This window comes from Taeniopygia guttata, chromosome 13, assembly GCF_048771995.1.
Source record: "Taeniopygia guttata chromosome 13, bTaeGut7.mat, whole genome shotgun sequence".
NCBI lineage: Eukaryota > Metazoa > Chordata > Aves > Passeriformes > Estrildidae > Taeniopygia > Taeniopygia guttata.
The window spans coordinates 6,601,500-6,615,235 of NC_133038.1; the positions used below are offsets into that span (position 1 = coordinate 6,601,500).

Below are 13,736 nucleotides of genomic sequence, written 5' to 3' on the forward strand. Positions count from 1 at the left end.
TGGGCTGCAGGGAGAGGGTTGCACCATGGGGGATAACTGAAAATAATCACAGATTTGTTAGGGTTGGAAGGAACTTTTGGAGATCATCCAGCCCAAGTGCCCTGCCAGGGTGGGGACACCTGGAGCAGGTTATCCAGGAACTGTTCAGGTGGCTCTGGGATGTCTGCGGAGAGAGAAACTCCACGCCCAGACAGCTGTTCCAGTGCTCTGCCACCCTCAATGTCAAGAAGCTCTCCCTCATTTTGAGGTGAAATTTCTTGTGTTTTAATTTGTGTGCACTGCTCCTCGTCCTGTCACCGCTGAGAGTTTGGCACCATCCTTTTGACACCCCCCTCTCTGATCTTTTCGGCTAAGCAGGCCCAACTCCCGCAGTGACTCTTCTAAAAGGGAGATACTCCAGACGCTTCACCATCATTGCGGCCTTTGCGGGCCGTTCTCCGGTGCCGGATGCAGCGGGGAGGCGCCCGGGTCCCCTCCGGGTCCCTCTGGGTCCCTCTGGGTCCCTCCCGGTCCCGCCCGCCATGGCGGCCGCTCCGCCCTCAGGCGCACGGCGTTGCGCGGCAGCGGCCCCTGGCGGCGGCGCTGGGCGGTGCGGCGGGCCGCAGCCCGGCATGGAGGAGGACGAGGCGGGCGCGGAGCCGCGGGGCTCCCGCCGCTCGCCCAGCCCTGGCCGCCTGGATGTGAGCTCCAGCCGCTTCGACCCGCTGCTGGCGCTCTACTCGCCGCGCACGCCGCTGCCCTTCCCCGCCGCGCCCTGCTTCAACAACCTCGCCGAGTACGAGAGCTTCCAGCGCGGCCTGCGCCGCCCTCACGGCCGCCGCGCCGCCGCCGCCCGCCGCGGTGCCCCCGCCGCCCGCGCGTCCCGCCGGGGCCCGCCCGCCGCCGACCCCGAGCGCATCCAGCGCCTCCGCAGCCTCATGGTCAACGCGGGCCCCGAGCAGGACGCGGCTGAGGGCGGAACGGCGGCGCGGCGGCGGCGGGCACCGCGCAATGTCCTCACCAGGATGCCCCGTAAGGGCTGGGCGGGCGCGGGGAGCCCGGGCTGAGCGGAGGCGGAGGGTGTGAGGGCCGGGGCCGTGCCGGGCGGGTCCAGGGTTGCGGGGGAGTTTGGGGGTGAGGAGAGAGCGGTGGCCGGTGGAAGCGGTTGGGTGATAGTGGGGTGTGGGTGGTGTGGGGGGAAAGATTTAGTTTGATAAATCATTTCCCAAGGGAAATGACCCTTGGGTGCAGAGGCACTGGCACAGGTCGCTCAGAGAAGCTGTGGCTGCCCCATCCCTGGGAGTGTCCAAGGCCAGATTGGACAGGGCTTGGAGCAACCAGGGATAGTGGAAGGTGTCCCTGCACACGGCAGGAGGATTGGAATAAGATGGGCTTTTAGGTTCCTCCCAACTGAGACCATTCCGTGATTCTCTGAAATGGTGTGCAGGAATGAGGAACAGCATTTCACAGAGCTGCTCACGCAGAGATGACACTGTTGTGGTGATGTTCTGCTCTGTTAATTGGTGAATTACATACATCCTCTTGGTTTTAAGGAGAAAAAGGATAAGACACTGCTATATTCTCAAAAGTACTATTTTAAACCATGACTGATTCTTGGGTCAGTCCGGGCTATAGTCAAACCATAACCACAGGGTAAGTCTGTAACACACTGCTGTTACTTGGTTGCTAACTAAACATCCTGCAGGCAGAAATACTGACATTTCTGATAATAGGGTGGCAGAGCAGTGGACTGAGGTGAGAGGCAGCTGTGATTTGTAAATTTAAATTCATCAGCTGTGATAGTGATACATATTTATTGTAAAAATGTTTTGTGTGCGGTCAGGGTAAACATCCCCTAAGCATGCAGAGGTGCTACTTGTGCCCCTACACCAAGAATCAAATGGCATTGCTGTCAGGTGAGGTGTAACTTTAGTGCACTTAATTAAATATACTGGGATTCATTTTGGAATCAAATTATCTTTGCACCATCACCTTTTATTTTTTTTTCTGAAAAGACAAAGCCCAAAATGTTCAATTCTGAATGCCCAAGGCAAAACCTTTTTCTTGCTTAGACACTAAAACACAATGTGTTCATTACTATAGATGCTGCATAATCTTAACTATCACACTTAGTGTTGTGCACAAATGCAGAGGTTCTGTTGGCCCAGGATTTCCAGAAAACTGACCTTAAATTTTGATTTCAGATCTTAATAAAAAATAACTCAGTTTGCACTGATGCTCAAAACTGAGAAAAAAATAAACCCTGTAAAAATTAGGAGCAATTGAGAATACCTCCTTAATATCCATATATCCACACATGCATGTCTGGACTTCAAAGAAGACTGGCACAACTGATACAGAAAGTGCTATTCAGCAGCCTGGGGTGTTTTAAGAGTGATTTATAGCCAAAATTATGTTCTTCCCCTGTAACTGAGGGGGGGCGGGTGTGGGTCTGCACCACAGGTGTTTGGAACTTGGACTCTGTGGATCAGTTCAGGAGGAGTTATTTCTCATTACTTTGCATTAACCAAGGGGCAGAGAATTCATGTGCAGGGCAGGTGGAAAGGTGTTTGACAGTGTTCTGAATTATTTCAACTTTTCTCTTGAGGTTTTTCTAATCTTGCCTCTTAATGGAGTCTGCCCTGAGGACAACGACTTGAACTTAAGCAGAGTTTAGATCTTTATTTTCATCCTTTTGGGGTGCTTGCCCTCTGCTTACAGTAGTTTTTGAGTCATTTTTCAGAGTCCTGGTTTTAAGCATGTGCTGATTTTATCCAGGTAATGGTTGGATTTGGGTACCAACCAGGTGACTGTTTTCCCTGTCTATTGAAACATTGTTCATGCTGGTCCCTACCCACGCAGAAGGCACAGGCAGATTTAGTTGTGTGCTGAGCCTGCTCATTACAGCCCTTGGTGCTTGCAGAGGAGGTGTGTTCCAAAAATAAATGCCTTGCATTGCTGGTTTTATTTTTTTCTGAGAATGTCAGGTTGTTGAAGAGTTTTTGGATGATGTGTTCTGCCCTTTTGCTCAGATGAAGCTGGAAGTTTGCCATAGAGGAGCCAGAACCTTACACAGCAAGGAAAAGTGGGCAGAGTGTAGATTTGATAAAGCTGTGTAGTGTTTTCCTGAGTGCTGAGAGACAGAGGCATAATTGAAAATAAGGGTTAGATATAGAATTCTGTAAAAAGTTGTAGAGTTCCTACTTAAAGGGAGTATTTGAACTTAAAATCTAAAAATAAGTCTGGATTTGAAATTATTATGTGAGTTCTCAGGGTTGGTTAGAAAAAAATACTGTTTCTGATTAGAAGCGTCAATTTGATATCGTGATGGTGTCATCTGTGGTTCCTGTGATGGATCTGTCAATCCAGAACGTGTTTGTTATCAGTTCAGCTGAAGGAGACAGAGGCTCATGGAAAGACCCCCTAAGCAAGGCTGGGAGGTGCTGAGACAGCTTATGCTCTGTGTGAAACCAATTTCCTGCAGTTATCCAGCTGGAGAGGGCTGGCAAGAAGACAATGTATCTCAAAAAATAAATGTGATTAGGTTAATTCAGAGGAAACTGATTTAGATTTCCCTGCTGTGGCTATGAATTACCCTGCAGCCCAGTCCTGTAGATCAGCTGTTTTACACAGTCACTTTACACTCACAGGAAGCATTTTCTGGTGTGCAAATCAAATCTTGAATGTACAGTCCCTAAAGCACAAGGTGAGAGGTCATCTCTGGCTCACATATTTTATTAATGTGGAGAACCATTTGAGATTTTAGACCAAGTCCTTCCCTTGACTCTTAGTAGCAATTGTACAGCAATCCTGGGGCTGTGTTTGCACAAATAAGTGGGTACCAAGGCATGATGGAAGTTGTAAATAATATCTACCCCTCTAGATAAGTTACACTTCCAAAGATTTCTGGTGTGAAGACAAGGCTTGTGTGAGCCAGGCAAGCTGTATGTTTTACTGAATTCCTTCACTTTTGCTCTGGTTAAAGCATTGTTGCCCTGGGCTTTAGCACAGTTTAATAGCTGGTTGCTCCTTAGAGTAATTTTATTTCCTTTCCATAGACTTATAGGACTTTGAAGGGTGTTCAGCTGGCTGCTGAAATCTTAACAGAAACAATGTATTTTCATCAGTTTAAACTGGTCCAGTTTAGTAAATTGAAGGATTTTGAGTCATTCATTGTTTCAGAAATCCCCTTGTACAGAAGAGGAACAAATCTGCTACAATTCTTTATTCACAGCTCATAACTAATCTGAGGTAGCCTTAACCAGGCATTTGTCTTTTCTGTGGAACTTACTCTGCCCTCGTGAGCTTTCTGTTCCCTCTCAACCACTTTTGTTTACAGTTCAGATTACTTGGCATGTTTTTGAAATGTAGCAAAAAAATTTTCAGCTAAGGCTGATTTGGCTGCAGGCTATGTAAAGCAAAACCTTCATATTTTCTAAAGTCTTGGCTCTTCCCATTGTAAGAAAAGTTTTGGTGGTCTGGTAATGGCAACCACAATATGCTACAGTGCCTTGGGATTCTTCACTGCTATTGTTGTGAACACAAGTGTTGTGCCAAGCTCTGCCATACTTGTACATAGAGTGGATTTCTACATGGCTTTTAGATAGATACTGAAGAGAGAGTTTTTACCAAAAAAAAAAAAAAAAAAAATAGGTTTAGGTTAGATACTAGAGAGAAATTCGTGGCTGTGAGGGTGGTGAGGCCCTGGCATAGATTTTCCAGAGAATCTGTGGCTGCCCCAACCCTGGAAGTGTTCAAGGCCAGGCTGCATGGGGCTCTGAGCAACCGTGGTCTAGTGGAAGCTGTCCCTGCCTGTGGGAGGGAGTTGAAAGAAAATCTTTCCAACTCAGGCCATTCTACAATTCTGTTCTATAATTCTGTATATTTTGTGATGTTTTCTTTCTGTTCTAGTCCATGAAGGCAGCCCACTGGGGGAGCTTCATCGCTGTGTCCGAGATGGGATCAGAATTAATGTCCACATCCGCACTTTCAAAGGGCTTCGTGGAGTCTGCACAGGGTTTTTGGTTGCATTTGACAAATTCTGGAATATGGTAATTATTGTTCCAACCCTTGATTTGTAACTGTTATACTGAAAACTTGAAATTTGCAACAGGTTTAAGCTAATGACATATGGGGAAGATTAATGTGGTTGTGGTTCACAGACTAATTTGCTCTGGTACCAAGTGCTGGGTTTCAGACTTGACTGGTACTTGGTGTTGGACTGGTACATCTGGGCTGTGCCCAACCATCATAGAGAGGTTTTAGGTGAGAGAGAAGCTTTGAAGAGTTTCCAGCATCTTCAGAGGTTTTGTATAAGAACACAGGAAGGTGGAATATGAGGAATATCAGAAGCTTCCAGAGGTTTCTTTCTCTGCAAAACCTAATCTTTTTATAGTGATGGATGTTTCTGTGTTTTCTCTCACTAACATCGCTGAGCTGCCAGTGACAAAAGCTTTTCCCTGTTTTCCACCCTGTGAAGATCTTTAAGACAGTAGATGGAATAGCAGCTATTAAATATTCGCGAGCCTGGAGGTGTCGAAAATTTGGAAGTGGGGAGGGGAAGGATTTTGCAGACAAGGATCACAGAGATTTTGCAAGTAATGCAGAATGAACTTTGCTGCTTTTTATACCTCAGTACAATTTAGATGATTAACAAATCAGCTCCAAAGCACAGCTTGTTCCTGGGATGGATTTTCTTTCAGATCATAATTTCATAATGCTTTGACACAAAGCTGATCCAAAGCTGCTTCATGTTTTATTTTAATTTCAATCTTTCAGTTTCCTTTATCTCTTTTTAGGCCTTGACAGATGTGGATGAGACTTACAGGAAGCCAGTAATGGGCAAAGCCTTCTATGCAGAACCTCAGCTCTCACTGACCCGAGTAGGTGACATCTGCTGCTTTCTTTCTTATTAGCATCTTCTTTTTCAAAGTAGTAAAAGGGGAGCATTGATTTGGAACCCATGCTTACATTCAAAATATTTTACCTTCTTTTATTACAGACAACTCCAAAATAACTTGACTTGAACAAAAAAATACCCAAAATGTTTTCTGATCTTTCTGAAAGTACTTTAGTAGTTCAGTGTTACTAAAACTCCACTTTAGAATCCGATCAGAGTTGTTGCCTCTGCTTAATGTGATGTGCTGAACTTCTAGAAGCTCACTCTGTGGGTTTTGATGTGAGATTTGTTCTGTGTGTTTTTTGCACCTGTGACTGATCAGGTCCGTGTTTGTCTTGCTGGGGAATGTGGCAGAGCATCCCTCTGGTACTGAAGTTCCTCATGGCACAGTCTGTGTCTGCAGCCAGAGAAACAACACAGCTCTTTGGTCACTTGAGTTTCCAGTCTGGGTACTGTGAAGCCCAAGATCTCCAAAGATCTCCACTCCCTAGCTGTCCACTCCAGCTGCAAATAGAGTTGTTTCCCATGTTGACAACTGAAGAGATGATAGATGAACTTCTGAACAATGAAGGGGAAAAAAATGTGACAGGGCAGTGCCCATTGAATGGCAACAGCTCCGGGCCTTTTGAACATCAGAGAAGCATCACAAAAGCATTTAAACTGTTTCATTGTGAGGAATTTGCTTTCAAATTCCTGCCATTTAAATCTGTTTTCTGATAGATCCCACCCTTCCTTCTTTTAAAGATTAGTTAAAAATAATCAAATTGTCATTGTTCCTTTAGCTCACTCTCACAGGCATTGGCTTTCCAGCCTGTTGCTGGGAAGAGACAGGCTAACCAAAAATCTTATTTGTCATTATTTCATAAAAGCTTGTCTGCTGCCAGAGTAAAAGCAATTTCTTTTCCAGTTTCAGCACCATGTATTCTTAGATTAATGAGTTCATACACTGCTTTGGGTCTGCTGCTGTAGCTTTTATTATTTTTCTGTTGTTTGTGGTCTGTGCCCCTCCCAGAATACCCACACGTCATCTTTTAGTTTGTTTTGGGGAACACAAAAGATCCCTCAGTTTTTCAGTGTACAGACTCTGCTAATGGAGGCCCCTTATCTTAGGGATTCATGATACAAGGATGGAAATCTCTCTAAAACTGTCTGAAACATTAAAAGAACACGGGGGAAAGTGAGCTGTTAGGAGCAACTTGGTATCTCTGTTTCTCCTGACAAAAGTTAAAGGCTACCACACAGCAGTGTTGCTCCTGAAATGAAATTCCTTGGTGCTCACATTAAGACAGTCATGACCATGCAAGAGACTCATTCACCTTCTGTCACTGTTTGAGTTTGGTAAGCAAACATGGTCTTTATTGCTGGTGGAGATTTGTCACTGTGTCTTGTGAGCCGATTTGGGATTGTACATGAAAATACAATGTAGAAGTGTGGAACAAGTGGCCTCTCTTATTTTACAAGTGTGGTCATAGATACAACTGTCCTTTTGCAGCTGTTTGACAGACTCAAGCTGCAGGAATCCTCGGGGAAGAAGGGAGCTGACTCAAAGACTGTCTCAGAGGAGCAGGCGCTGACAAATGACTCTCAGATGCTGAGTTTGAAGGCTGGATCTGGACGAGGGAGAGCAGAAGAGGAGCGTGAGAGGCAGAAACACTTGGGCAGAGCTGGAGAGAAGAAGACCCCGGGTGACAGAAGCGAAGCTGATGTGGGCAGCAGGACTGCCCACGCTGAGGGGGCCGGTGCTGGTGGGGCCCGAGCGAGGAGCCAGTCCCGGAGGAGGAGGAGGCCCAAGGTGGATTATCAGCAGGTGTTCACACGCCACATAAACCAGATCTTTATTCGGGGAGAGAATGTCTTGCTTGTCCATTTAGCACATTGACTTGGCTGAGCCTTTGTCAGAGTATTTATTTGATAGCATGACTTGCTGCTGCAGCTCCCATTGCTATTTAGAGTTGTCATTGAATAGGACGGTACCGTGTCTGGTTTCCCATTGCCACCTCAAGGCAGGGGAAAAAATTGTAACTTGAACATCCTGGGCTTGTTGCCAAAGCAGCCTCCTTAGATCCCTGTTGAGGGTCTCAGGAGAAGGTCAGCAACACAGTTGTTTCTGTGATATGAGGGAGTTAAGCACAGATCCCACTGTTTCTTAAAAAAGAAGCTAAATGCAGAGGGTTGTAAAAGAATTTTGGTGTACTCCGTTACAGGAGCTACCTGTGGTACGCATTTAAGGATAAGATCTGGACCTGCAATAAATCAGAAATGCTCTTTTGCACATTCTGAGTAATATCAAGAAGAAATTGCTAATGAAATCAACAGTTTATCTGCTGCTGTTACATGGTTGTCCTCTTTTCCAGACTTAATTCTGACAGTCATTTTGAAATAGTTTATAAAACATTGGAATCACATCCTGCTGATGGCTACTGGCCTCTTTGCCACAGTTAGCTCTGTAATGCTCTGTGTGATAGAAAACCTCTTAGCTACAAACTATTCTTTTAATGTGGGTGATGGCAGGACTGTAAATTGTTTCCAGTATCAAAGCTTAGGCTCTTTTTGTAATGCTGTGCTTTGGCCCTGTGTCACCAGCAAACAGATGATGTGGCTGACTCAGAGACCTCCCTGTTTGGAGTTTATCTGTGGGTGAAGATGGAAAGCTATCCTTTTATATTTCACCCACTTGATACTTAGTGTAAGAGTGAAGCTGGAAAAGATTGGGTTTTTCTCAGGTGTGTTTGTGCTGAGCACACCTGTCCAGTATTTAAACACTTTTCAGGCTCCCTCTATTGAAACCAGAGCTGCTGTGTCTCCAGCAGTTCTCTTGGAGCAGGAATCTTCATGAGTCTTTCCTGTCCATATGAGGGATGCATCATCTAATTCCAGTTGAGCTTTGGAGATGTGCCTGAAAAGGTTTTGAAGTATAGAAGTCAAACTCAACTCATCAGTGTTGCATTTTAGCAAGGCTGTGGAATTATTGCAGGCCAGGCCAGGGTTCTGCAGGTATAAGCTGCTTTCCAAAAGACCCACCTGCAGAAGTTTGAGGGTAAATGAAGCTGTTCCATTATGTAGCCTGTTCCCTTTGTTGTCAAAGGAGATTTCATGCTGTTATTCTGTATTCATCTCAACTGCCTTGCGCTTTGCAGCAGCTCTGTGTGTTTAAGCTGAAGTTGGGAAATTGTTTTGTAGCAGGACTTACATTGCATATAGATGCCCTGAGTTCTCAAATTGAGTGGCTGTACTGTGGGTGACATGGATTTCTGTTGCTGCAGATGCAGCATTCTGCTTGCTTTGTTGTTAGGGATATGTCTGGTGTTTGGGTGAATCACAGAAATCATTTAGCAGGCATTCTGGACACACAAAGCAGCTGTTTGCCTCTGGGGGAGCTTGAAACTTATGTCAACATTTCATATGACATGGGGCTTGATGAGCTCAGCTATTGAGCTCAAAGCCAAGTTCAGCCTGGGACAGAATAAAAAGTACTGTTGAGGGAAAATAGTTTCATCAAGGAAAAAAAAAAAAGAAAGAAAAATTAAATACTCTTTACAGATTCTTCTGAAATGTTGCTTTACTGCTGTAATCCCACCCCTCTGTGAACTGAAACTAGGCACTGAAAAGATTCTTCTCATGGAGGTTCTTGTTTCCCCTCCCTCCTTCTGTATTCATGTGCTCTGCAGTTTTTCCTTTTTTTTTTTTTTTCCTCTTTTTTTTTTTCCTTTCTCCTGTCAGTACTTTGTCTCCTCAGGACATTCTAAACTCTGGTTTACAAAGACTGCTCTTGTCCTGGCTTTCTGCACCCTTTCCTGGTTGGCTTTCTATTTACTAACCAGAACCCTCACAAATTACTAGAAACATGTGAAGCTAGAATCAAGGTGCTTATCTCTGCTTCTGACTTCCCAGCAGCTTTTATTGCAAGTGAATACTTTCTTCCTTATGGTTGTGGGGATTTTCCTCTCTGTTTTCTGACAGCTTTGTTCTTACTTCAGCTACTTGGGATAATTCCTCTCTGCCTTTTCTATTAGGACCAAAGGCCACTGGTTCTGACCTCTCCTCTTTCTTTCATATTTGACCAAAGGGTATCAGATCACCCTCAGGCTGATATACAGTGACATCTCATTGAATTCTTGCTTTTCTTCACCTCATAGTCTTAATTCTGTTTGTCTGCCTAGTTTATGCCTTGTGCATTAACTGAGATACAACTACTATGAATGTTTTTGTGGCTGTGCTGCCCTTCCTGTCAATTGACACTTCCCCAAGTTCTCATCTGCTTCTGAAAGTCTCAATGTTTCCTTTCATAATGGGTTTTTCTGTGAAACCATACAGAAGTTTGTTGCTTCACATCTATGAGTTTCTTTGTTTACATTTTATGAAAAATGCTGGTGCTTAGACTTAAGTTTGTGCCTTGCTTTTTATATCATCCCTGACCTGTTCTTCCAGAATCATCACATTGGTGAGCAAACCTAGTTAAGGATTATAGTTTATCTACTTTTTTTGCACTACCTCATTGTTAGAATGTTCCTCCTCTTATCTGTGAAGTTGGTTAAACTGCTCTCTTCCAGTTTAGATTTAATGAATTATTTGTTGGTTCTTCATTTGTATCCTACTTTCTTGTCCACTTTTCTCATTATTTCCAAACTGCTTCCTAAATACTGCTGCTTCCTCTTCTACAACTTCAGATCTTCCAAAATGTCTTCCTTTTCCCACTTTTTCTGGCATTGTGTATTTTTAAAATGCATTATTATTATACATTCAGTTTTACAGATTTTGTCTCTTTCAAGTATCATGAGTGTGATGAAGCAAGTGATCCTATAGGTGTGTTGTCACTTGCTTGTTCAATACTTCAGATAACATTGCTCTTTAAATAAAACTGAATGTCATGTTCTGAAATGGGTTCTTCTACCTCACTGAAATATTCTCCTAAATCTGTTTTTAAAAAAAAAAAGAAAACAACCTTTGGAACCAAATGAGCTGTAGTTGTCAGTGGTTTGTTTTTTTTTTTTTTTTCATTGTTTCTTGTTGTTTCTTTCTATGATTTTTCTTTTCCAAACTCAACATAAAATTTTTTGTTCAAGAAGTTGTATTTTCCTTCACAAAGTGCTAGGTTTTCCTAGTTTGTTGGTGAAGTCACCCACTTGCACTTGTAAATCACTGGGTGAATAAGTGTGCAGGATAAGAGGAGGCAGAGAAAAAAGGTGTATAATTTTTATTGAATTTGACATTCTGTCCAACATTCTGCCCACACTCAGCCTATTTCTTACTGGCACTGACCTAAGGGAGACAGGTGTAAATGATTTGATCCAGAATCTTGAAGGAAAGTGGAGTAGGGAGAGCAGACTGAAAACACTGAGTTTATGGAGATGTTTATCTCAAGGTAAACTTCCTGTCTTTGATTAAACAGATCAGAGTTATAAGCACCAACTTATGCTGCAAGCTCTGCCACTGGACAAAACTGGAAGGCACAGTCCTGCACCTTTGCAGAGGTGGTGCAGTGATTCCCTCAGCCAGGACAGCTCTTGCCTGAGAAGCTGCTCAGGTATATGCCAGTGTCTGCCTCGGAGCATAACTGTAACTACTGCCAATTAATATGAGGATGTTTTCTCTCCTGCCTGCACTGCCAAGTGTAAAATATGAATGCTGAGGTCTGCAGCATCTGCAGCCCAGAACTACTTCAGTTCATGCTTTCGCTTCTTGATATTGGCTTAAAAAATTCAAGTATGTACTAATAGCAATCCTAAGACAGTCTTAGAACATTAGGAAAGGCTGCTGCTGACTAGAAATAGTATTGGAAAAGAAAGTTTTTACAGAATATGTGAAATTCTGATTGTAATTAAAGTATTGCAAACCAGGAAAGGCTGAGAGAGTTGGGGTTGTTCAGCCTGGAGAAGAGAAGCTTTGGGATGACCTAATTGCAGCCTTCAAGTACCTGAAGGGAACTTACAAGAAAGATGGAGAGAGACTATTGACAAGGGCCTGGAGTGCCAGGACAAGGGGGAATGGCTTCACACTGACAGAGAGGAGTGTTAGTTGGCGAGAATAGCATCAGATTAGGCCAAGACAAAGGAGGGGACAGGAATTACTCAGGTGGTACTAACTCCTCGACATGGGAAGGGGCTTTCTAGCCTTGGCCACAATCCTGCCACGCCGGGCAGTTGAGCTCTGTAGATGAAGGGGAGGATGCTCTTGAGTGCAGCCTCCCTTATGCTGTGAGCCTTTCACAGCACCTGAACTGCCCCTGGAATCTCTGCCAGCATCCAGCCTAATGACTGACATGTTTGATTCTGCCTCAACATTTTGCAGAGGAAACCCAGTGGGAGAAGAAGGAAGCAAATTTGCCATTTTGAGGTGGGGATGGAGAAGGCTTGGTGTTCCTTGGCTTCCTGGGGTGCAGGAGAAAGGACTATTTTAATGGGGAAATAACAGAGATGCTTGTCTCATGATGTTTAGAAGCCCTTTCAGATGTCACTGTAAGTGCTCTTGCTCTTAGCTGGTGGAAGTGAAGGCCTGTCAGGGGAGGAAAATGCCTCCTGATGTTCCTGGATAACTATCTTATTAGCTTCTAGCTTTCTGGTGCACACCTGGATGACTTTGTTGAAAAAAATGAGTACACCTGAGACTTTCAGTCAGTCTTGTATTCGTTTAGAATGAAAAGTAGTTTGATCAGTTTGTGTGAAAACATATCCATCCTTTTTTCCTCTCAAAAGATCAGTGCTCTCCCTCAGGAAAGACGTGAAAGCTGCTCCTTTAGTGATTGCTTCTGATTTCCATTGCTTCAGAGCAAAGTGCAGCTGTGCCAAGGTGTCTTCAGCTGGCACATTATTCTGAGAGGATGAGATGAGAGAAATATTTGGTTTCTCTAAAACTAAAATGGGCATTACAAGAGAAGCAGATGGGTTGACCTCTTTTCAATGGTGCATGCACCCACTGTAGTTGCACAGGCTGGGACTTGTTAACCAATCAGTCACCTGTAAAACTTCCTTAGGGAGCCACAGAGGAGCAGCATGAGCCAGCCACCAGACTGACGGGGAATTGGAAGTCAGGGGCTGACAAATTCCACTCTCTTCACTGCCTCTTGCTCACTGAATGGCCTTGGCAAGTCGCTTCCATCCCTCTCCCTGACGCTCCACAGCTGTAGCACATCCAAGAGCATTCCTTGCCTGTCTTGCAGGAGCTGGGGAAGTGGTAAATGCTGTACAAGTGCCAAGTGTTGTTATCAAAACTCTCTCTGTCAGGTAATGCAGATACATCAACCTTCTGCCCTCTCCAGGCTCGTGACTGTTAGTTAACCTCACCTTGGCACATGAAAACCATGTGGGGAATCAGGTACAAAAACATTCTTCAGTCTTGAAATCACGGATGTCTTCAAGGTCACATTTGGTGACTTCAATATCTGTTTCACAGCTGCAGCTCCATGTTTGGGTCAGATGGTGATAAACGAGAGTGTAACTTGTTTGTAATTCCTTCTGTCTTCCTAAACATTTTATTTCTTAGGAAGTCGATGCTGCTATGAACATATTGGATAATACTAAATTTGCAATATTCTGCTTTCCAGATATAAATGTTTATATTTAAAATTGCTAAGACTGCAATGCAATAAATATATCCATGTAACAGTTTGCCTCAAAACCTGATTTTTTAATGCTCTACCAATACAGTGATGCGTATTGTGTCAGTGAAGGAGCTGGGACTGCCCTGGTTAGGACAGATGCTGGAGGTGGAGACCCCCAGATGTGAATAAAGCACTGCTATCCAGTCACATAACTAGGGACAAACCAGTCATCTGTGTTTACAAAAGGGTGTTAATATACAAAGTAACAATACCTTGTTTTAGAGATACAGAAAGGAAGTGAACTTCATGTTGATAAGTGTA

The 13,736-nt window shown here is 44.1% G+C and overlaps 1 protein-coding gene across 1 annotated transcript; it reads left to right on the top strand.

Annotated features, from left to right (window-relative positions):
* Window positions 1-506: 506 nt before the first annotated feature.
* Window positions 507-13,479, top strand: LSM11 (LSM11, U7 small nuclear RNA associated). The gene is made up of 4 exons (XM_030283813.4): window positions 507-1,011; window positions 4,891-5,030; window positions 5,778-5,861; window positions 7,371-13,479. The coding sequence occupies exons 1-4, from the start codon at window positions 522-524 to the stop codon at window positions 7,755-7,757; spliced, it is 1,101 nt and encodes a 366-aa protein (XP_030139673.4). The 5' UTR covers window positions 507-521; the 3' UTR covers window positions 7,758-13,479.
* Window positions 13,480-13,736: the final 257 nt, after the last annotated feature.

Bases quoted from the DNA above. Each gene is read 5' to 3' on its own strand.
- LSM11 (XM_030283813.4), top strand. From the start codon at position 522: ATGGCGGCCGCTCCGCCCTCAGGCGCACGGCGTTGCGCGGCAGCGGCC. The intron at 1,012-4,890 runs GTAAGGGCTGGG...TTTCTGTTCTAG, and splicing joins TGTCCTCACCAGGATGCCCC to TCCATGAAGGCAGCCCACTG. The intron at 5,031-5,777 runs GTAATTATTGTT...ATCTCTTTTTAG, and splicing joins TTGACAAATTCTGGAATATG to GCCTTGACAGATGTGGATGA.